Source organism: Perca flavescens, chromosome 8, assembly GCF_004354835.1.
Source record: "Perca flavescens isolate YP-PL-M2 chromosome 8, PFLA_1.0, whole genome shotgun sequence".
In the NCBI taxonomy this organism is placed as follows: domain Eukaryota; kingdom Metazoa; phylum Chordata; class Actinopteri; order Perciformes; family Percidae; genus Perca; species Perca flavescens.
This window is the reverse complement of record NC_041338.1, coordinates 25,746,118-25,770,136: the sequence shown is the minus strand read 5'-3', so window position 1 is coordinate 25,770,136 and position 24,019 is coordinate 25,746,118. Positions and strand designations below refer to the sequence as shown.

The window sequence follows — 24,019 nt, the reverse complement described above, 5'->3', positions numbered from 1 at the left end:
ATATTATACTGTACATGTATATAAACACACTTCTGCTCTTAACCTTAAATCATCCTGATGGCAGCACGCAGCGCAGATGAATTAAAACGACGACATCTAATCTGGGAGTAATGTGAGACAGGCTTTCATATGCCGTGCATCTGGTTTACTGTTCACCCGTGAACATTCAGGAGGGACCTACTGCAAACTCCTTAGGTGTGTGTCCTTGTATTGAGATTTTAAAGCCCCCCTGTCATAAGCGTGATGGATGGAGGGCTGGAGAGTAAAAAGGAAGTGCAACTCTATGTTCGATTTTTACGAGTTGAGCGAAAGGATACAGGGTTGTTCAGCCTGTCGAAGTGGCCTTGGGTCACACGACAAACACGTTGCCTTGGCATCAGTGATCAGGAACACTAAGTTGGTGTTTGGCAGCTTCTCGGCACGATACATCCTAGAAAGCACACATGGCCATAGGAACAAACTGGTAAACAGTGTATACAGTATTCATACATTAATATACCTGTGGTGTAAGGATATCATGCATCTCCAATTTACATGCAATAACAAATTATCTACAATATATTACATTTGCATATATAGTATACAGTATATACTGCACACACACAGGTATATGTGCAGTTGTGCACATATATACACATTCATACCTCTTCTCTCCTTTTGGGATTGGCTGTTTATCGTGGTCATGAAAGTTTCTGTGTATACAGTCGTTAACATCGGGGGGTAAAGCACCAGACACGTGGGACTTATAACACCCACTAATTATAGCCATATTTAACCCCCACTGACAAAAACACAGGTTAAAGCAAAGTGGATGTGCAGTGGTCCGTGAATGTGTGTATTAGTGAGTTTGAAGTATAGCCAGAGAGCGAAGGAAGAAAAACAGATAAAAGAGCTTTTGTGCTTCCCTCTGCAATTCCGGTCACTGACAGATCAAGGTAATCTGCGTCTGGTCAGAACTCATCAGAAAACAGCTGCCTGAAATCAGGCTGGAAAACAGAAAGAGGCCAGGAAACTAACAGTATTCTGGACCCATCCCTGCAGACCATTAAACAGAAGGATGTCCAGGAAGAGAGCAAGAGGTGGAAAATCCTAAATAAAGTAAACCTTTTGCAGTATGAGTGGACAGAGCCATGGAAATGGAAGCACATGCAAATTTGTACTCATATGAAGAAACACCCATACCTGGAACAGTTTCCACAGTCCAGGACACCTGAGTAGGATCTTTCATCATTGTCAAAGAAGTACTGAGTCTGCTCTGTGATGCAGCTTTCCTTAAACATGGCATCTGGTATGTCATCATCTGCTGACTCCGCTGGAAAAACGAGACAGGTTTAATGAAGAAAAACACACTTGGAAGGATTAGCGAGAAAGCAGTGGATTTAAAATCTTTCAAATGAAAGGAATAGGTTGCCCAATACTGTTTTCTCATCTAAATAAGGCTGATGGTTACAATGAATGAATGAATGAATTGTTTATTTCCGTGTCTGGCCGCTCAAGGTCGTAACACACCAACCCTCAGCAGAAAAGGCAGTTGGACTGATCAGTCTCCCCGAGTTGGTCAAAAAAGTGCCTCGGAACACACCAAAGCGACGAGACGTAATACGTCTCCATAACAGTATTAGTGGCGCTAATCTGTATTGTCGCCCAAAAATAAAAACCGGCAGCTGATTGGACGAACGCGTCATGTGGGTCTGGTTTCTCAGGAAATTCAAAGCCAGACTGTCATGGTGGCTTGGTCAGAATACAATCTCATATTTTACTAAAATTGTTCACCGAAACGTGTTCCTGAAAACATTTTAAGTGAGAAATAGGTCATGCAGTTGCTGATTCTGTCTTCATTTCAGATCGACAGTTTAAAAGATTTTTGTCAGATTTTGAGAGACTCTAGTCACGCTCATCCCGCTCCTCGTTTCGGGGTTAGCACTCTACCAATCAGATTGGTCATTTGAGTCTGACTGCCGGCAGTGCCCGCCTTCCAATTCAATATGTTAAATCGGCCCCTTGGACGGACGACGGCACGGAACACACCAAACAGACTCGAGTCACTGAACTCGCCAGAGATTATCGGCTTGGTCTGTCTAGGCTTTAGGATTATTCAGACACATTTTAAATAAACACTTTCCTAGTGCTGAGACTAACAAAATATATACATAAAGGTTACAAGTATAAAACAAAAGAAACAAACAGATAAATAAAGAGTAAATACAGGTAGGGTACTAACATAAAGTTAACATAAAACCCTTTCAGACCAAAATAAATTATAGTAGAAGTTAGGGCTGCACAATATGTCATGTTTTTTTTTTTTTCGTGTTTTTATTTTTTTCATTTATTTTTTATATTGTCGTAGAAATATCAACTGGCGCGCCAAACACATCGCGAAAGGCTGCGACACACCGCAACATTTTTACACAATCACATTTTATACAATCACAGCTTTTGTTGCTCACCTGCCTCTAGAAGGTTGGGGAACATGAGACCAAAGAAGAGCTGCTGGAGTATCGACCTAGACACAGAGAATGGAAAACAAAACAAAAATGATTCACATGAATGAGTCAATAGGCCATCTTTACATATAACAACAAAACACTGTTTAATAACACATCTGTTCAAGGCCAGAGTCACTGGTGATGAGAATGTCAAGGAAAGTATCAGTCATTATACTTTAAAAAGCTGCTTGTATTGCAGTTGGACAGCCATACAGATATTGATGCAGTATAATGTTGTGTAACTGTCCTTGTCCTACACTGACCCAGCCAGCTGCATCCCCCAGCAACATACAAGCCCACTCCCATACAAACTTCTACCCTAAAGTACAAATGTACTCCCACTCGAAAACGCACATGGAAACAAACACAAAAAGTGCAAGACACAAAACACAAACACACTGTACACTCACCAGGCAGCAGTGGAGGCCCACCAGCCAATACTGAGCAGGTCTGCAATGGTAGGCTGGAGAAGGACAGGTAAAAAGTAATGTAGAGTAAATTCCAAAATGAGGCAAATAGTAATGGTAAAAAAAAAACAATTGAGTTAGGAACCCTAATTTCTTTCATTTGGCCATTTTTATATTACTATTATGAATCTAGAAATATTTTTTTTTTTATAGCAATCACAATATTTGAAACTATAAGAATTAAGAGTCAACAGTTTTGCCCTACCAGCATGTAGAATAAAGACAAAGTTACTGTAACTGCCTATATGTGTAAATTATAGTTATATGAAAGAGAGTGACTGCTGTCTGACAGCTTGTGTGAGTGAGTATCTAACCACATAGACTGAGCGGGGTCCTGCTGCAGCCTTGCTGTCTTTCTCTGGGTCGCAGACAGACTGGTAGTCATAGGTCTTGTTGAAGGAGTACAGGGAGGTGTTGACCAGGTTGATCATCAGCACAGGGTCCACCTCGCCAAAGAACTGACCTATCTAGATGAGTTTACACACACACACACACACACACACACACACACACACACACACACACACACACACACACACACACACACACACACACACACACACACACACACACACACACACAAACAACAGTCAATGAAAGCAGTGTAAGACTGCTTGTACAAACAGGAAATACAGCTGTGTACTTTCTCCTCTGAAGGGGCTTTGTAGTCTTAGCCATTCACCGCTTTGCATCAGTACACTGAAAGTTTGCATTTACCTGCTTAGCCAATTTGGGTGAGCCCATTCAAATGTTCTGTGGCAGCACAGATAAACAGACGGCAGTCAACCTGTCACTCTTCCACATTGCTTCTACAGTACTGCCATGCCCTTTCAACCTCTGATAAAGCAGTCTGCATAGGTGGAGAGTGGCAGTGTGCGCCAGTGTCACTGTTACATGTGTTGATGTTATGTTGCTGTCAGTGTCACAGCAGGTTTTGAGCAACAGTGGTTAGACTTTGCGCGCTGAACCAAAAGACCAGTTTAAAGGGGAAGCCTCTGTAACATAGAATGAAGGTTGCATATTTATAATCCTATGATTACAGTCAGAACAAGTAGGCTAACTCTGTAGATTCATAAGTAGCTGAACACCTGTTGGATGACCTGTTGGATCTTTTTTTTTTTTTTATAGTAGCAGACTTCATTGGGATGAACAAGCATATGCTGTATATCCCTGATAAAATGGCTCTAGAACTATGGTTACTATACGTAACTGTTGTTCTACAACGGCACAAAGACAGTCAGCATGATCCCAATGGACACCAAATGTATCACAAGATGTGAAAAAGAGATAGGAGGGTGCTTAGTCTAATCCTGAAGACCATGAACTGTATGCCAGACATTGTGATGGTAGAATGGATCAAAGACAGCAGATGTCCTTCTTTACTGACATGTAATGTTTCCAGACCCACTGCATGTCCTACTACTAATACACAGGGGCCTATAGCAGCCTGAAAGGAGTGGAGTTAACACAGCAGAGCTGACTTCTTGCTCACTTAACTATAGCTTCCATGATTGACTAAAACCCATCAGAACCTTTTTCCCTTTGATCCTCCTCCAGTGGCTAGTGCTTTACTGTCCTGGAGACATGAATGTACTGCTGTGCTACAGAAGCTTTCAAACAGCTCACAGGCTATTCTGATAACTGAGTCATAAGCCCTTTATTTGATCTCTTTATGAGATTGATGGATCCTTGGGACAAAGAGGAACCAGGTATGTAGAAAGTAGTGAAATGTAAGAAATATGAATGTTGGCAAAGTCTTTGATTTAAACTTTTCTGACTACATGTACATATGTGACTACAGATGCTTTATTGTGTGATGGTTTATCACGTACTGATCATCTGGAGAAAGACACGGATAAGTGAAGGAGACATGGTCATGATAAGGTGAAGAAAACAGTTGCCAGTAACTCACCAGGGAGATATACTCATCCTGGTTGGACATGAGAAGAAATCCCCCATCATCCAGGATCACACAGTCTACATGCTGCAGGGCAAAAAGATAAACAGTTGAAAACTAGTGCGTAGTTTCTGTCTCCCCCATGAGGAATTCCAAGTAATGACAACAAAACTGTCGCCGCATCCACGTGATACAAGCCTTCCATGATCGTGCATTGCTGTACCTTGTCATTCCTCAGACAGCCACAGATCTCATCCTTGCACTAAAAGGGTAAAACAAAAATGAGCCAGACAAGAAATTAGTATTGTACACCAATAGATAGACGTGTCACACATTGTATATACAACACAATGAAACTTATTTACACGACTTACATTCAGTTTCATTGTAGCATTCATGAAACTGTTCATCCAGAATGAGATATTGAGTTTCACTCCAACCACTACAGAACAAACCACAAAACTAGTCAGTGTTTTCATTTGTGTTGCATCACAAGAAGCAATCAATCCTTGGATTAGCAAGACTGACCAGCGGGTTTGAGCGTGACTTTGTTAATCGTGATGTCCACTGCTTTGCTCACTAGAATACCTGAGTCAGAAACAGGCTCCCTGCTTTCTGCTGTAATTGAGAAGGGATAATGAAAGAAAAGGGAGAAAAAAATGAATGATGGCAGTTTAAGTTAAATCATGTCCAAAAAATCTTGGCAAAGAACATTTCAGGATGGCAATCACAGTAAAATGGGAATAATCGCTATCCATTGTGGGAAATTCCATACATTTTTAGCTGCTCGTAATTTATGTGAGTGGAGTGGAGACTGTGAGGCCTGTACATGTGTTAATCCAGTCAAGTGTAGCTGAAAGCGCAGCTACATTACACTGACGTTTGCCTGTCCTGATGTCTGTTAGAGAGATCAGTGGAGATAACAGGAAGTATACAGGGTGGGAGGGGATGAGTGCTGAAAGACACTGCGGGAAAAGGAGAAGGATAAAGAGAGTGATATCAGAGACCTAAGAGTGTGATCTTTGACCATATGCTTGGGATGACGTCCAAAGGCAGATAGCAGTATAGGCTCAGTGCCAGACCACACTCATCCTCACAAAAAAATACATACAAAAGTGCTCAAACATATATTGAACCTTTCGGAAAACTTACGGTTGAAAGACGGAGCTGTGAAAATATAAATTTCATTGTCCAGGGTCCTTTTGTAGAAGCTGGACTCATATGTCTCAGGATTCTCAGTCCACTCTTCCCCAGCACTGAAAACATTAATATGGCCACATAATAATATAAATGGACAATTATATCCATAAAACACCAAATGTGTTTGATCTATCTGGACAATTTATATTTTAATCTATCGCCAAATGTTAGTCATTGGAGTAAGAGTCACAACCAATGCACTTGATATATGTCAAGGCCATGATCCAGTAAAAGCAATAACTGATTCTATTTCATGTTTTATAGGCAGGAGGAATATGCATTCATCTTTAGTTGGAATATTATTTTCTGACCAAGTGGAGCCCCCAAATTTAGTTCAGACAAAAGTAGCAGCAAGGAAATTGAGGAAAATGAGCTGCGTTTGGCTGCTGGATGTGTGGATTTGACCCATGTCCTTTACTGGCTTGGCAAGCTCTGGGAGTTCAGCTGAAAGTGTCTAATCCTCTATGTTCTGGAAAATAACCCAGTGGTGCAGGTGAGTAAAGCAGCCAAAAACGCTCAACCTAAGAGCATTACAGTCTGTATCCATTTTCATCTCACACATTTACACTACCAGACATTTGGGCAAAGCTTGCCGTGCTGTTTCGCAACGCCAGCGCTAACGCTAGAAGTTAAACTGAGTAGAGAGAAGGGAGAGAGTACCTTCTTGGATAGACTCTTGTGATTCCTCCATCTGTGGCTACAAACCTGGCCACTATCCCATCCCTGAGAACATGGAAAACAACAGCCATCAGAGCCAATCGCACTGACGAATATTAGTATATAGTATAGTATAGTATTTGTGATCTGTGAGACCAAGCTGCAGACATGACACAACTTGTTTTTCACTTGCCTCTATATGTCCTAATGTTAAACAGATAGCCTGCAGTGTGTAAGTGTGCGTTCAGATTATTTCAGACAAGTGGGCATACCATGAAAGAAAACACAATGATGTAATTATTTTATTTTCCGCTGAAAACAGCATGTCTTGGCAGAGCTTAGCATGGTTGGGTGTGATATGCATTTTGTGCTTTGCTTTCATCATGTTTCACTAGTGATCAAAGAGTAGAGTTGAAATAAATACAATTCTGGCTTGGTTAGTCAGTAAATTGTGCATGAAATAAGCATCAGCTATGCCAGTACAGAGCAATAGTGTGCACATGCAACAGAGGTTTCCATATAGGAAGACATACTTATTTTTAACAAGCACAGATAAATATTGCAAGGTAAAAAGAGCAAAACGTTTTGGGACTCACACTGTCTGCTCGTTCCAAAGTTTAACCAGTTCAGCTGTCAGACCTGCATCCAGGATTAGTCGATTCACCAGGGAAACATTACCTGTGGATTAAAGACAAAAGATACATTTTACATATTGCGGACATTACAGCACCATTGTAACAGTGCAGGGGAAATATGGCAATGGAAGCAAGGCCAGCCTATAGTAAACAAATCTTGGCAGGGAAGAAGAATATGTTACGCTTTTGGCTCGCACAATAGTCACTACTGATGTGCCACTGAGCAATGCTCTTAGCCCAGCATTTTTTTCTGCACATCTGTTTCACTGTCTAGCAGTAAGAATATTGAAGAGACAAGTGATGTAGTGTCTCAAGGTGAAAGACTGGCTGAAAAATGTGTTCAGCCAAAACCTCTCCCTGGATAAATGAGGGATACATCATAGATCTCATGTCACTTGTTAGGAAATCATCCAACAGGTAGACATGCTATGGTAGGTCTTCTCGACTCTGAGTGACTATTAGATCGTCAGAAAGCAGCAATTACTTTGTGAAGGATTGGCTGTTGCAGCTTTAGGAGAGAGATGATGCCATGGTATTGAGTTTGAACCCCATTGACAAGAAAAAATACTTTTGAAAGAAATGTAAGCACACAGTTTCAAGACAGCTTCTCTTGAGTGTTCAATAACTTCCTTTCTTCCGTCTTTTTATAAAGACTTACTGTAAGACTCAAGAACCTTGACCTTTGGTTAAAATGGATCAAGGATACCTAGATCCATTAGCTGGATGATGGTGCTAAGGGAGGGAGATCCATTAGATGATGACAAATCAAACATCATGAGTCATTGAGTAGCATGACAACATCAGGCTTCTAGGAAACTCGGTCGATTGAGCTGATGTCACTCTGCTTAGACCGTAACTAATCTAATGACCAAAGTAATGCTCTGACCATCGTGATATCAGTGTGGAAAATCCCGCAGTGACTAACTGTAACACATACCATGCACATATACATTCGCACAAACGCCATCTCTCATTATTGAAAATGGCGATGCGACACACTGTATATTGATTTAGGTGACATTGTGTGGGTCAGTGGTATTATAATACTCATATGAATACAAACAGGGCAGCAGACTGACATCACAACCTGTGCAAATGTGTCAAGTGAAAAACATTGCATGACTCACATGCATCTGGAGTGTTCCTATCAATGTACTGGCTGAAGTCGAGGAGAAACTGGGTGTTGTTGAGTGACAACTTCAGCTCTTTGCAGTATGCCCTGAAGGAACAGTATTGATCAGTTTCAATCTTAGCCCTTTGTTTGTTCCTGTACAGTGAAAGAGGGTTGTACGACAGTGTTGGGATTTCTCACCTTGGAGCGATGTAGGTGTAACCAAACTCATCAAACCTCTCCTGCTGTATGGTTTCCATGGCTTAAAAAAGAAAGAAAAAAAATACTTATTTTAGGCTGATAAGATTGTGAATATTAGGTTAGGTCCTTAAAAGTGTGATCTCTATTTATTAAATGATTTAAAAGCACTGGTATTTGTGCTGTGAGATGACTACAGTACATGAATCCAGGAACACTTGACAAGCGGATGGTCATATCACATGTTAGGAAATGGACACAGTAGTGAACACACTGTAGCTGAAAGACCCCTACACACACACGGAAATGCACATAAAATATTGGGAAGATATGAGGTGATGGATTAAAGTAGAGAGTGTGGATGGAGGTGCAATGGGGAGGCATGAGAGAATAACTGAGTGAAAAATACTTGCCTTCTTGACCTGTAGTGACCCCAGAGAGACAGAGATGAGGAGAGGAGACAGTAGGGAAGACAAAGTTATACAAATGCATTCATCATCTGACGTCATACCTTGGAAAACTTGCTGAAAATTGTAAATATTTCCCATAGTAGGTAATAAAACAATATGCCGCAGTGAAAGAAGAGTCACTATAATAGACAAACTTCACATAGATTAAGTGCACTTTCTAGAAATTCAGAGCAGGAAATGATCGAATAGGGGACTGCAGCATGGGCATTTTAAGGGGACAACATGTAAACACACAGTAGTAATAAAGAAAATTCCTTCCACTCTATGCTTTGTCTGCCCTGCCTCTGGATTTCATTTAAAATAGTGTCTGGTAATTCTTATCTCATAAATGACATGACAGGCATGGATGGCCATCATTCACTAGTCTCTTAAAATGAAGACATTTTGGACATTGCCTTTAAAATACATGAAGTCGTGTGGTGCAGTCTGCGAAAAAAATCACTGAGCGCTGAGTTTCCTCGGGGTCATGGAAATCTGGTGCAGGATGAAACAATGTCCTTCACATAAAACATAACAGGCAGATTAATTTTCCCTCTGTCTCTATAGACTGGGCAGGGTGTCTCTATGTCCAATTGCTTTCCACACCATACATTCTTTCTCTTCTTTCTTGCTTTTTACTTCTCTGTCACCATCTCTTCAACCCCAGTATTAGGTCATTTATTCAATGCATGCAGCATTTCTGCTATATGGATGAAAAAAAATGTATCCATCACACCCTTGATTAGGGACTCTCCATAATGTATTAGAAGGACAAGTGGCTGCAGGAGCACCTACTGCAGGAACGTGGTATGATGGATTGAGGTATTGGTGGTCTGGCTCCAGTGTGAAACTCTATATGACTGTACAGAGAACTTTAGAGTCCCAAACTCCCTATCGGAGTAGTCTGTGGCAGCAAGGCATGGTGTGTTCCTTGCTTTAACAGGCCTGTAAACGTTCTGGCAGTCTTTATGGCACAGTGACAGACTTGTTATGGCAGAGAGGGAGTGATACAGAGGCCGATATACTCAGTCAAAATCTCATCTGTTGGAATAACTGCACCATTAGCCGTTTATGCTTTGTGGTGTCACATCAAAGTTATGAAAAATCCACTAAAGCCAGATGGTTATGTGCTGATTCCGTTGTTTTTTCTTCATATTATATCCCTTGATCAAAGCGACTATTCAACCATGCATCTAAAAAAATCATGATTAAGCATTTATACTTCAGAGTCCATCCATCCATCTATTCATCCATCCGTATGTAATCATGCACATGTATAGTAGACAAACATGCTTATGCAGTGTAAGCACATCACATGGCAAGAGGAAGACAGAAGACATAGGATAAGGAGTACTTGCCCCAAGAAGAAGCTGTACGATTCCAGTGTGAAAGCAGGACAGGGGAGAATAACTTGCATCAGAATCAAAATGCAAAGAATTGTACAAAGAGTGACGGTTGCACAGTATGTGTGTATATGAAAGAGTTTTGTCCTTGTGATTATTAGCTATGTTCTGAGCTGTTAGGAGAACCAGCCACAGTGTATCATACAGCGAGACAGCCTTGAGAGCACAAACACAGCAAAAAATAATAAAAAATAAGCCAAAGAAAAATAAAAATGGGGGAGTGGAGGGGAGAGGGATAGTAGGGGGAATAAAGAGAACGAGGTGAGGACAGGTTTATAGATAGAGAGAGAGACAGGAAAACAGAGACGGAAAGAGAAAACGATCCAGAGTAAAGTCTGACTGATTTGTGTAGTCTGTTACCCCATGAAACATATAGGAAAGAAAAGACAGACATAATGAGAGGGAGATAAAGGGATGTAATTGGCCACTGAAACATTGTGTAAAGGGTGGAGTGCAAAAGTTTGGTAGGAGACGCGATAATGAGCAGGGAGAGGAGGTGAGGGAGGTTTCGTCTTCTCCAAAGCCAGAACAAGGGCCAGAAGAGGGGAAATGAAGAAGAGAAGAGCAAAATGTAGACAAGATCAAACAAGTTATTTCTAGAGCAGGGTGTGGGAGAAGAAAAGCATGTGGATGAGTGTGTGTGGGAGTGCGGGGCGACTGACCAGTGGGTTACACTACAAAAGAAATGCACCGTGGGGGATCCGCTGATCTGAGCAGCAAATACAAAGGAGTGGTTGTGGTTCCAGCTAGGAGCGAGTTATACAAAGCATGAGGAGATACTCAAGAGGACGGACCAAAGAAAGTATGCATGGGAGTTGGTTGTGAGGCACCAGCTAAATTAAATCTGATTGATTTGTTTGCACGCTGCTTATCATGAGGGTGTATGCTATACTTACACATAGCTTTTTTCATGTTGTCCCCCAGTTTAGCTTGAATGAAGTGTTCACTGTATGGAGGCAGAGCAAGAGCCAGGCTGCAGAAAAGACAATCACAGTCACACTGATGATGGCATTTTGTGGTCGGAGCTCATTTGAGTGAATAATTTGTTTTAGGAAGCTGAAACTAAAAGGTCATTCAAGGCATGCAATGTTTTTCAAAATGCTCTTTCAAGTGCTTTTACATACTTATTAGCATGTGGTTATAGGGAATTTATATCAATCAAGGGAAACAATACACAGCTAATTAGGTTTCCATGTCTTTCAGACAAGCACGCTTTTCTGCATGTTCAGTTAAAAGCAAAAAACAATCTCCTAAATGTACTTCCCATTAACCATGCAGATCCTACTGTTAGAAACAAGACAGTGACCCCTGTTGGCTTACGTAGTGTCCTCATCAGCTGGAGTGCTCTCAGTAGTTAGTGAAAGTGAATTGTTTTACATAGAGACAGCTCAGTGAACCATAAAGAAATATTACAAAATTGCTAAGATGGCTCACCTGTAATCTGTTCCATTGACCGGGGCAAACGTGTAGGTCCGGGTTCCTCTATCGATGTACCTCTGCCAAAGATGATATGCACAGGAACTGGCACTTAGCATTGCTTTGTAATGTCGATGTATGAAGTAGTGCTCATTTTGGTATTGTTTATTGTTCAAAAAACAGATCAAGACATAATCAATTTGTTTATTTAAAAAAAATACAAATATGTGAAAACATCTGTATAAAATCCAGGTAAAAATGAGATTATAAAAAGACAATTTTCAACTCAAATTGGCAGCTCCTTTGTGTTTTATCTGTTAATTACTGCAAACAACAGTGAACAATTTATTATTGTAGGAAACATGACAACTATGAATATGTGGGGGCATAACATGCAAGTGGAAAGCATAACCTTTGCATTATTTTTTAAACGTTCCAGAAGAGTTAAAAATGTTTTTTGTTGTTTTGTTTTGTTACAGAGAAACATTTTATTTATATACTGTAACAGATGTTTTTTTTCTGAAAATATATTGCTATTCAGCCCCAGTTTGTCAATTTTTACAATGTCTGGGAACATCTCTGCAACATTACTACAGAAAATGAAGCTTCAGAGCATAGCATGATGAGAAACCTCTACAAGCATCCAAACAAGTTTACAGTTCCCCAACATACTCCTGTGTAACATGTTAAGCACTTTCCAGTATTTTCTCTTACCTCATCCTGAGTTTTAACCAGAGTGTCAATGGTGCGTTCGCCTGTCTCACCATCGATCATCATTCTTCTGATCTATAGGGAGAGATGAAGAAACAGACAGTACACATGTAGTTCAAGCCTGACTGGACCTGATTCACTAAGTATCAGCTGATTTGAAAACATTCTGTCTCCTAACCTTATGATAACGAGTTAGGGACACTAAGTAAATCACTTGCAGGGACTGGTCATGATAGCTTTATGAGGAGGTACCTGAATATCTGCCTGGATGTATATCCACCTCTGTACCTTTGTGTGTGTGTGTGTGTGTGTGTGTGTGTGTGTGTGTGTGTGTGTGTGTGTGTGTGTGTGTGTGTGTGTGTGTGTGTATGGCAGGCAGATTTCTATGTATCTGCACACTACCTCCACTTTGATGTCATTCTCCAGCTCAGCATCCAGGAAGTCTAGGGTAACAGGTTCCTGGAATTTAGGATTCTGTGGAAAGGATGATATTTCAGTCTGAACTGTGACAATTTAAGATTCCTACACACAAAGAAACCTAATGACAGACTTACAGTATTGATGTGAACAAAAAAAGAACCCTTTACTTTAGGCTTATCCTGAGTCATTTGGCTGAAAGAAAAGTTGATTATGTAATAACCTACTTTCATATAACTTTATCTAAAGTCTGCTGAGTTGGTAGAGTAAAATGTCATAAAATTAAGTGGACCATTTTACAATTGTTATTCAGAGATTGGTTCTTACTATGGCAATCAGCCACAGAGAGTACAATATTGCTGCATCTCAGTACTGTCACCGAATGAAATAATATATAGTCAACTTTAATTATTAGAGCCACAATGCTCTTTTGTATTCAATTCAGGAGCAATGCCAATCATTTACCCAAACACATGAATCCAATCAAATCCATGGTATAAAAAATAAAGGGTACCATGTGGCAGCATTTTGACAACATATCTGTGACACCAGACACAGCTGAATCAGATTTGATACAAAGTGACACTGGACCCTATTAATGTCCCCTCTTAAAAACCCTATACGTCTGAGTGGCTTTATGGTAGTATAAAATGGTAGCAGTAATCTAGTGCTTCTCTATAAAACAGCAGTACATGGAATCTGATCCCAGTCTGTCCTCCACAGCGTTTGTTCACTCCGTGACCCAAAATGTGGGGTGATGCGGTGACAGCATATTAGTGTTTTCTGTAGTTTCTTGTTTTTTATCTTGACATGCAGTAAGTCCACACATCCACAACTATGCATTTCAACTTTAAAGGAAGGAAGATAATTAGTAATAGACATTAAATGTCAAAATAACATAAAGTGTGAATCAGTACATGAACAAGAAGAGCAAAAAAACTAAATAATCAATTAAAAAGCATGAGTTGGGTTCCTTACTTTTGAAGGTACAGACAGTTAAATGAAATGAAGCAGCAAAGGAAGATGAAGCATCTCAACATGAAAATGAGAGAAGAAAAAATAAAAGATCAAGAGGTACAACACTGGGCGGTGCTAAATGAAACATCAAACATACACAAGAAAAACAGGAGAGAATATTAAAAGAGCAACATTGGAAACACTGGATGGTGTGAACAGCAAAGTGAGAAAGACCAAATGAGAAATAATGAGTAAGAAGAGAAGAGCAACAAGATTAAAAACAAAGAATGAGAGAGTGAGAGAATACTATATGTCAGCAGGAGATTAGTTGAGGTGAGCTCCGGTGTGAGATCAAAATGAAAACGCTACTGCAACTGGGGAGATTTGTGTAATGAATATGAAATATGTACACACATAACCAAATACAGAAAGTGCCACTGCTGAGAAAGAGAGAGAGAGAGACAAGGGAAATGTTCAAAGGGCCGAAGGTTATCATCACTATTCACGCGATCTCCCATCTGGCTGATTCAATGAGACAGTGAGTGATTGACAGGCAGTCCTCTCAGCCTTACACACACACACACGCACACACACACACACACACACACACACGCATGGACACAGTACAAAGGGTTGATGTGAAAAAAAATAACAATGCTACAAAGGCAACAGGACAAGATTTTGGTATCAGAAGCATTCTGGTTTCCATTTGTAGTCTGAGTAGTATTGACCAATCACGTTTGAGCAGGCTTTGGTTGCATGTAGGTAAACAGTCCATGTGAATGCAGATATCTGTTTATAGAGATTAGTCACCCCTTAACTCCAGCTTGATTCTCGTGTCTCAAGTTGCTAATTGGACCTGCCCCACGGAAGAGGAAGTCTTCGCCCTGGATATCTGCTGGCTACACCAGAACCCCCAAAATATTGGCCCCAGAGGCTAAATTGTCATCAGAGCGATGTGTTCTGAGATTGCATTATTAGTGATATCGGCTACAAAGCATGATCTCAATCCAATTTGGTAAAAAACATGTTCTCTTTCAACTAGTGATAAGAAGACAGGTTCCTTTTAGTAACCCAGTTTTTGTCGTTCACCTGCCACTAGCGAACCGACTCTTGCACAACTCTTTTGGTTAACCTACAACCCCCTCCCCCTTTCCTCCGGCGGTGAGATGTGCTCAAGCAGAGAGTCTGCTTGTTCCACAAGCTCTCTTTGCTTTTTTAGTCCACTGTAATAAATAAACAACTTCGTGACATGCCACAATTATATGAACATGAGCAAGAGCATAGAGGTCAACCTGACGCAGACGTTTGGCTCAGTGTGTCTCTCAGTCTCAGTGTCTTTACAGCTCAGTTTGTGTTTGTATTCGTGAATGACGCATTCACTCCTGCTTGCGAATCGAGGTAACTCGTTCCTCTTTAAGATTTATTCAAAAAGAACGATTTGTCATCACATCTTCACACTGTATTTTCTCTTGTACCCACATATGCAAGCTGCACTTCTAAAATCACAGTGCAACAAGGAATGTGAACATGGAAATAAGCAAAAGCTAAGCTAAAATAGCTAACACCTGTAGATGGCAACGTTTGTGGAAAATAGTGGAAAAGCTGTTGATTTGACAAAAAAGTTGTAAAGCTGCAAAACTAAAACTCAAAGCAAGTACTTTTTTTTAGGTTAGTCAAATCCTTTGTATTACTGTAAATCAACCATTTAAGTTTTAATAATAATAATTAATTATTTAGTTAAATTAGTTCATGCTGAATCATCCAATGTCCATTAAGAACGACTTTCCCTATCATTTAGGTATGAGGTGATTATAGACTTAATTTCTCTCACACAAATGCATGTGGACAATTACAAAACATACCTACGCATTTGTAAAATGTTTCCATGACCAGAGCAATCATTACAAGCAAAAGAAGAATGTACCAATACTTCAGTTTGGGGGAATTCAGACATAGGGTTTTAGATCACATAATATATGACAATATCTAGCAAAAAGTAATTATTAATGACTGCTACTAAATACTGAAAAAGCTATCTATGGGACTACAACACAGACAATTCTATATTGCTACCTTTAGGAACTTCTTCTGCAATCTACACTACTTCTACTTTGCCTCACCTCGTGAAAAGTGACAGCATACTTATTATTTAGCCTGAGCTTCCTGTTACGAATTCTTTCCTAGGAAAGTTATAAAAAAAAAAGATACACAGTGATGCATTTAGGTGTATCAAAAATGTCACTGTGGGGGTTTCAAAGTCTGCCAAAAACAACATACGAATGACCATGTCTACGAAGATAAACCCTGAATTATAATAATTGGATCCATAAGTGTTTGTCTTGATGAATTAGATCGTGGAGGGTTGTGGATTGATTGATGGGATGTAAGTATGCCCCCCTAAGGATCCACTGTTTCAGAACCAGGGAGGGGCCGCTCTGAACATCATGACCTCAAACACAGAACTCAGTCCTGGGCAGCACATGGCCACTGTGCAGCCTGTCAGAAAGCTGCTTGCCCCGGGCCGAAGGTGGGTTTGAACCTCTTGTGGGGTCATGGCTAAATTTTATCGGGTCGTATAATCATACATGTAATACTGTGGTCATTGGCTAGAAGTCTTGCTGCATTTATTTGAGAAGTTGTAAGCCTCCTCAGGTCCTTTGGCCGGTCAAGTCAGGCAGCATAAAATGAATGTGGTGCCACTTAAAGTTTTGGTAAAATTGTTGAATATTACCTTTATTTTTCAACTTTGAGCCTTGTTGTAAACATACTTAAAACTGTTATAAAAACAACAATACTTAATAATTTGAATTGGATAAAAGTAAGTTAGTGTAGTAAAGGCTCCACTACAAAAACAGCTTACTCTTTTTATCTTACAAAACGTAATACAGTAAATAAGAAAATACAAACAGCAGTAGCATAATATATTCCCATGGTGGAGCATATTAAATTATATTCTGGGGTGTACTACTTTCACTTTAAAACACATTCTCTCTCTCTACTATATGCTACATAGCCTCTTTTCAGCCTTAATTCTTAAAGATATATGTCAGTTTGCTGCCAAGTCTAAATATCTATTTTATCTCACATGGTAATGAGTGACCTTCTAGCTGACATCTGAGGACTGATAATATGAAGTAATACTCTAACTGGAGAATGAATTCTCTTTATGAAGATTGATGAAGTGGCGGCACATGGTAAAGTTTGAAAAGAACCTGCACCATCTGCTAGCCTGCATATTATTCACACAGTGCAAGCAGTTATTGTGTAACCATGTGGAATAGCCAGATATGTAATGTAATGCTTCAAGACATGGACCTGCTGAGCCACATGAAGTGATGCATAGGGCCAGATGTCATACCTTTGGCTGGAGATTGGGGTGCAGCAGGACATATCCATTGGGATCAATGGCAAAGTAGTATCCATTTGGACCAATCTGAAGCAAAAAATGACAGAGGAAAGGGAAATTAAATATTTGTGTCCAGAAAACCAAATGGTGACTGTACATATACTGTAGAGTGTAATGGAAAAACAAGTGGTAATGGCTGTTTAAAACTCTGTAAAAGAGGGGCCTCAGTTGTCCCCAAAAACAGGAGTAAAACATGCAACATAGGGGCTGTAATTAACGATAAGGACATTTTTTATTTGCAATGATTTTATATAGAAGCTCGAGAAGAACAATGCATCTAATGCAATCACATCACTGACTCATTGCAACAGAGGGAAAAGTCTCCAGAGTTATGGTTTGATAAATGTATTTGTGCGCATGCATGTGATCACATATTGGTGTTAAACTCACTGTGAAGCGTGGTGTGAGCTTCTTGATGTCATCCAGAGACACGTCAATCCCCATTACGCCAAGAATCAACTGATTCTGGTGCTGAGAGACAGTATGAGAGAAAAAAAATGAGGAAAACTTTATTCATCAGGTCCTGCTACTGCTGTCTCCACTCATCACGTGTTCAAGCATTTATTTACTGCACCTCGCCATTCCTGTCATCTTTGGTCTTCGTTTTATTGAAGACAGGTAGTGTCCCAGTGATGACCAGACCCAGTTGCTGATGGAGAGTCAAGCAAACGCACTATTCAACTCAGGAACTTTATCACTTTAGAATTAACATGGCAGGAACAATGTTTCTGTAATTGTGAATATGGCTGCACAATATATTGTTTTCGTCATTGCGATATCAACTGGTGCAATAAACACATCGCGAAAGGCTGTGACATATGGCAAAAGACACTACGAGATTTTGTGTTAGTTGAAAGAAAATATCAGTAGAAAACTGCACTTTAAAATATTCAGTAATTCTTTATTTAGTGGTGCCTTTTATACTCAATTCAATGTTCACTTTGTTCAATTAAATAAAGGAAATAATTTCCTTTCATTTGTTTTAAATTCAACAAGCAATTTGTTGTATTTTAGCAGGATACTGAAAGCAGAACTGAGTACACTTTAATATCTGTTTATTTATTTCAAGTTATATCGGTATCACGATATAACAATGTTATCGCACATCGCATATTTTCCTCATATTATTACATTACATGTCATTTAGCTGATGCTTTTATCCAAAGTGACTGACAATTGCTATATATGTCAGAGGTTGCATGCCTCTGGAGCAACTAGGGGTTAAGTGTCTTGCTTGTGGGAATCAAACCCAGATCTCCCACCTCAAAGGCATGTGTCATATCCACTGTGCCAACCCCCATATCATGCAGCCCTACTTGTAAAATGAAATATAGGACACAAAAAGTGTCATACCAAAGCATCAAGGTAAACATTAGTCCACTGGACTTGTTTGGCCTGCTTGTCTGCCAAAACCATTGGTCTGCCTAGGACATCCAGGTATTCCTAAATTTGACAAACAACACATTTTCCAAATTAATGCTTTGGTGAAGGTTAACACTTAATAAATGTGACAAACAATAAATCATGGTCTAACCTGTGTGTTTATTCTGATGGCTCCAATGGAAGGAATCTCATAGAAGTAACCTGGATAAATGATCGGACACAATCATTTAACCAAAACTTAAAGGAACACGCCGACTTATTGGGACTTTATTTTATTCACAACGTATCCCCCAGAGTTAGATAAGTCCCTAATACCCTTCTTATCTCCGAAGGTGAAGCACTGCTACTTGGGTGGAGTGATTTGCTCGCAGCACATGAGAAGCCCCGTGGTGAGGAGCAGAGAGTAACAACGGTGCTCTTCAGGTGTTGCGCTAATCACTCCGCCCAAGTAGCAGTGCTTCGCCTTCTGAGAATATAGTTCCCAGTTTGTATACGGTTAGAAGACGGCTGTGTCTCATGTGACCTTGTTATTTGTACACACTGTGACTGTACAAATCACAACATGTAAATAGGAAAATGTTGGCATTATTTTGTCACTTATTGGGAGCAGTAGGCTAGATGGAGCCAGTTACCTCCAGGATATGTGCTAAACTAGGCTAGCGGTGGGTGCGCCAGACAGAGTTATGACACGCATGGAGATGAGAAGGGTATGTATGGGGGATACGGTGAATAAGCTAAAGTTCCAATAAGTCGGCGTGTTCCTTCAATGCCATGATCACACATAGCAACAGGAGGAAATCGACGGCAACTGCACATCACAAAAACCCCAAGTGGTCAACTGCATTATGACACATGACACAAAACAAAGTTAATTAACATCCAGACTTTTTGTTTCAGTGTAAGGAATTATTTACTGTTTCACGTATAAAGAAAGTCTATCCAGTTGCATTGCCCATGAAGGTTCTTTTATTTCTAAAATGATGTTAATTATCACTTCACCACCCGTCTTCTTTAAACAAATCACTACCAAATATTCAGTATGGATGTGTGTGATGATCTGTGGTATACCTTTGTTGGAACAGGCCATCCACTGAATGGGTCCTTTATCATAGTTGTGCTGTCCTACTGAGAAGGTGAAGATCCTCACCTGATGCACAAGATTCAATTCAACCATATTTATCATAACATAACCTCTTACAACGTAAAGCATATTCTTTATCATGTTGGTCAGTTAACTGATATGCTTTTGTCATTTCTCTTCATTTAATGTAAATCTTTAATTAAATTGATGATTGTCTTGTCTTATAATGTTATTACATTATAGTCAGCAGACCATTTACTTTAAATTTATTCAATTATGATTCACATAAAACTATAAAAAACTATATAGAAAACGATCTATTTTCTTACACAATATTCGAACATATTTTAACATATTGTGGTGCCGTAATAATATTTCAGATCAATTCGAATTAATATTCACACGATTTTCAGTCTAAAAAACAAATTTTCAACTGTATGTGCTGTTTTGACGGTGAAGTTGAAATAGGTGTGCAACCTGCTCACATGTGGGTGTTCATATTCATAAGTGTGCCTGTGAGTAGCTCTTTACACAATATGCAGAAAACCTCATCTGCCTTTTGCATAAACCTTTGGGTAGGAAGGATATGCACATGGAAGTCTCGCCCCAAAGGGAGCTCCAAAAAGCTGAGTCTAATAAAAACTACAACAGGAGTACATTCACATAGATAAAAGCAAACAATTCACAGTGCGGTATCATACTCTCCAGTCGGTGTGTGTGTGTGTGTGTGTGTGTGTGTGTGTGTGTGTGTGTGTGTGTGTGTGTGTGTGTCACACCAATGTACCTTTTTGTCAGCATTGTACTTCTCCAGTATGGCCTGAGCTCTTTCCTCTCCTCCGTCAGTAAACAGCATGATGATCTTGTTGCAGTTTGCTCTACTCACATTCGTCTATTAAAAAAATAAAATTATTTAATTAATCATTTATTTATACCCAGGTAGCAAGGTGCTGTGGGTCATCTGTTAGCACTGTCATATACTTTGGAATACTTGATGTTTTCCAGACCTCATCTGAAAACTTCACTTATCAACACCCAATGTATCTATAAAAAATATGATTCACAGCAATATTCTGCTGTGAGCATGCATGGTCTCTAGAGGATAAAGCCAATAATCTTTGCTGACCTCCAGACCTTTCCTTTTTATCTTAAACACATTTACCCTCTCAAGGAATACAACCTTTCAATTTGGATGAGCCAAAACAATTCAACTTTGGGGTGTTATGAATGTTGCAGATCCTAGGAACTGTTGACAAAGGCCTCAGGCATACTAACAGTTCTTATCAAACCATAACATAATGTAATGAATACACATATCTTCATGTATCAATATAATCATGCGGAAGACCAAGTTCAGAGTTTATCAAAAATATTAGCCTTAGCAGTTTCGTTGAATAACTCAACGTGAGGATGGTGCTTTGCCATTCCAGGGTTGTCATGCATCTGTAATGATCTAATGTTTCCTTCATTGTCTGGACAGTTGAGTTGAGGTAACATTTCCAACCAGCAGATGGCAGTGAGAGACAATGCTCTGCTGCTGCTGTAAATATGGAGGCATCAGACGTAACATTCATTCAAAACTTGTTTTAAGTCTCTCATCTTCTCAGTTACACTTAAGTGAGACAAATTGGCATGTATTTTTAAACAAAAAGAGAAAAACTGGAAAATCTTACTGTAGAGAGTTGCTCAAAAGCAAACTCAAAGCCTTTTGTGTAGTTTGTAATTCCTTTAGCTGTGATGTTCTGAACAGCATCCTTCAGCACCTTCTTGTTCCTCACATTGGCTTGAACCAGATGGTCGAAACACGCCGTCTTCTTCACCCTGGTGTTAAACTGGGAAAAAGAGGCAGAGAGTTACGACCTACAAAGTAATCATACAATTACAACATATGTAAAAAAACAATACAAATGCAGCACACACACACACACACACACACACACACACACACACACACACACACACACACACACACACACACACACACACACACACACACACAAACACTTCCACCTGGCCTTGGCTGTTATCAGGCAGTGGTAAACAGACACATTCATCAAGCCGCACTAATTGCTTCACATCCTTGGAGCTCAAAGATTTGGTACCCATGGAAACAAGATTCTGCTATATAAGAACAAGGTTAGGCAGTAACACCATCTTTTTTTAAAGGTGAGACCTTCTCATTTCCACCCCACAGCAAACATATGCACACACACTGCACCCAACATGAACCAAAAGCTAGTCTCCTTCTGTCCTGAGCTGTGCTCCAAGTGTAACTGGTGGTCCATATTTTCATTGTTAAATACTGTATGAGTATGTGTTATAAGTGTGTGTGTGTAGTTCATCAAGTTCATCTTAGATTGACAATAAAATACATACACATCTCCACTGAACTGAAAGGCAATACCACAGCGGCTGGGGTTTGACAAAAAGACTGAATCAAGGCGACAGCAAAAAAACAACGCGCACGCAAACACAATGGAAGTTCACATAATTGCCCCATAGAGCAGACAGGGATCGTTTATCACATAATCTATTAAAAGGAGACGTGAGGAAGGTGAGGACATAAAAAGAGAAGGGGGATGGTGTGACTACAGGATTTAGAAGCAGTTAAGTGAGATGGTGTTTCTCTTATAAAAAACAATGAGCTCACATACTGTATGTGAGGCATCAATCATAGGCTGATTAGAACTATTTTTGTAGATTATGTCAATAATTACCTTTTATACATTCCAGGGTAATTACTAAAAAACACATTCTTGCTTTGTAAGATAGTGTTATTGGCTTACACAAAATGTGAATACAATCTTCTACAAATTCCACTGTTCCCTTGCGATCCTATTGCAACAGTTCTTGTGTGTTGTTGCGATATGTCTAAGACATGTATAATGTGTAGTGCGCAGCGCGGCGTGATAAGTGAATAAGTCGTCATGTGATGCCTGTACCGGCGCTGAGACACTAAAGTAAAGATTTTGTTCTACTCTACCCTGTTTGCATTGTCGATAATACTTTGCGTGTGTGTTATGGTGCAGGCCTTAGGAATGGATTAGTGATGACACAAGAGAGAAGGCTAATCTCCAAGCCCTAATCCTGCCGACTGTCTGCTACTCTGGTTTGGTACTCTGGCTTGCCCACTGGACTGACACCGGCCAACAGTACTGACACCGGCTAACACAGCTGAACAGGCTGGATGAACGTGACGGGGGCTCAGTGAGGTGGGAGGGTGAGGGAAAGTGCGAAAAATAGATAAATAGAGAGGATGAGGGCAGAAAGGGAAAGAATGAGCGGAAAGGAACAGCCATCAGCATTCTCCTGACCTACTGCAGCTGTTGAGGAAGTGTGTGAGCATCTTCCATGACCAAATGCCAATTTAGTCCCTGGGCTACTGTTACTGAGCAGAAATGTATGGGTAATATCAGAGATTAATGATTTAGTGTCAGGTTACAACACCCTCAGGGCCAGACATAGGGCGCTGAGTGTGTGTGTGTGTGTTTGTGTGTGTGTGTGAGTAAGTGAGTCATTGACAGAAAGTAACAGATAGAAAGAGAGAGGGTGACAGAGAGAAAGAATATTGAGTTTTGGCAAAGCAATTAAGGGATAATTCTGGTTTATTATCACTTATTGTTGTCTTATTTTTGTAGCTTTGGAAATCCTTCCTACTGGTAATAATAACATTGTACTCTGTTACATTTCTGGGATCTGAAAACGTGCTAACACTGTTAAAAAAGAGTTCCAAGATGGAACTAAAAACAAAAGTGATCACTTGATCATACAGGTTGGAAAAAGACATCCCAGGATCAACTTTGACCTAATGTACTTGCCGTAGATGTGCACACCTAGTTTTATTGTGCAGTAACGGATTAGTACCAACATTTCAGGTGCACTCGCTTAAAAAGTGCTTTGGATAATATGGCTAAACTGTTGGCATGAGCAAAACCTGTGTGATAGTTTGACTGCTCATGGTTTTTACTCTGTTGAACTTCATTGCAGCAAGGTCTACGTAGTCCCAGATTTCATAAATTACTTGGGTAAGGAGAATGTTACTGTAAGCCATCATTACTAAATCCTCCTTTTAGTGCTTTCAACACATCCATGGGTTTCTTGCATCTTCCTCGGACCACTGACAGAAGTGGGTGTAGTTTTAGAGG

General features: G+C 39.9%; 1 protein-coding gene across 8 annotated transcripts in view; it reads right to left on the bottom strand.

Moving 5' to 3' along the window:
• The window catches only part of LOC114559808 (voltage-dependent calcium channel subunit alpha-2/delta-1), a 68,940-nt gene that overhangs the window by 4,801 nt on the left and 40,120 nt on the right, over positions 1 to 24,019 (bottom strand). For 4 of the 8 annotated variants that reach the window (XM_028584724.1, XM_028584726.1, XM_028584731.1 and 1 more), the window contains 27 exons: positions 21,548 to 21,706; positions 20,662 to 20,766; positions 19,865 to 19,943; positions 18,948 to 18,997; positions 18,767 to 18,856; positions 17,988 to 18,062; positions 17,804 to 17,884; positions 17,366 to 17,440; positions 13,033 to 13,104; positions 12,634 to 12,705; positions 11,938 to 11,999; positions 11,400 to 11,476; positions 9,065 to 9,073; positions 8,655 to 8,715; positions 8,470 to 8,561; positions 7,304 to 7,385; positions 6,711 to 6,773; positions 6,003 to 6,106; positions 5,379 to 5,468; positions 5,225 to 5,292; positions 5,074 to 5,112; positions 4,866 to 4,937; positions 3,268 to 3,420; positions 2,897 to 2,949; positions 2,448 to 2,503; positions 1,183 to 1,312; positions 318 to 430 (listed from right to left, as the gene is read on the bottom strand). In XM_028584724.1, coding sequence (XP_028440525.1) covers positions 318 to 430; positions 1,183 to 1,312; positions 2,448 to 2,503; positions 2,897 to 2,949; positions 3,268 to 3,420; positions 4,866 to 4,937; positions 5,074 to 5,112; positions 5,225 to 5,292; positions 5,379 to 5,468; positions 6,003 to 6,106; positions 6,711 to 6,773; positions 7,304 to 7,385; positions 8,470 to 8,561; positions 8,655 to 8,715; positions 9,065 to 9,073; positions 11,400 to 11,476; positions 11,938 to 11,999; positions 12,634 to 12,705; positions 13,033 to 13,104; positions 17,366 to 17,440; positions 17,804 to 17,884; positions 17,988 to 18,062; positions 18,767 to 18,856; positions 18,948 to 18,997; positions 19,865 to 19,943; positions 20,662 to 20,766; positions 21,548 to 21,706 — 2,182 coding nt within the window. The remainder of the gene's footprint in view (positions 1 to 317; positions 431 to 1,182; positions 1,313 to 2,447; positions 2,504 to 2,896; positions 2,950 to 3,267; positions 3,421 to 4,865; positions 4,938 to 5,073; positions 5,113 to 5,224; positions 5,293 to 5,378; positions 5,469 to 6,002; positions 6,107 to 6,710; positions 6,774 to 7,303; positions 7,386 to 8,469; positions 8,562 to 8,654; positions 8,716 to 9,064; positions 9,074 to 11,399; positions 11,477 to 11,937; positions 12,000 to 12,633; positions 12,706 to 13,032; positions 13,105 to 17,365; positions 17,441 to 17,803; positions 17,885 to 17,987; positions 18,063 to 18,766; positions 18,857 to 18,947; positions 18,998 to 19,864; positions 19,944 to 20,661; positions 20,767 to 21,547; positions 21,707 to 24,019) is intronic. The other 4 variants (XM_028584730.1, XM_028584728.1, XM_028584725.1 and 1 more) reach the window with 3 other exon arrangements.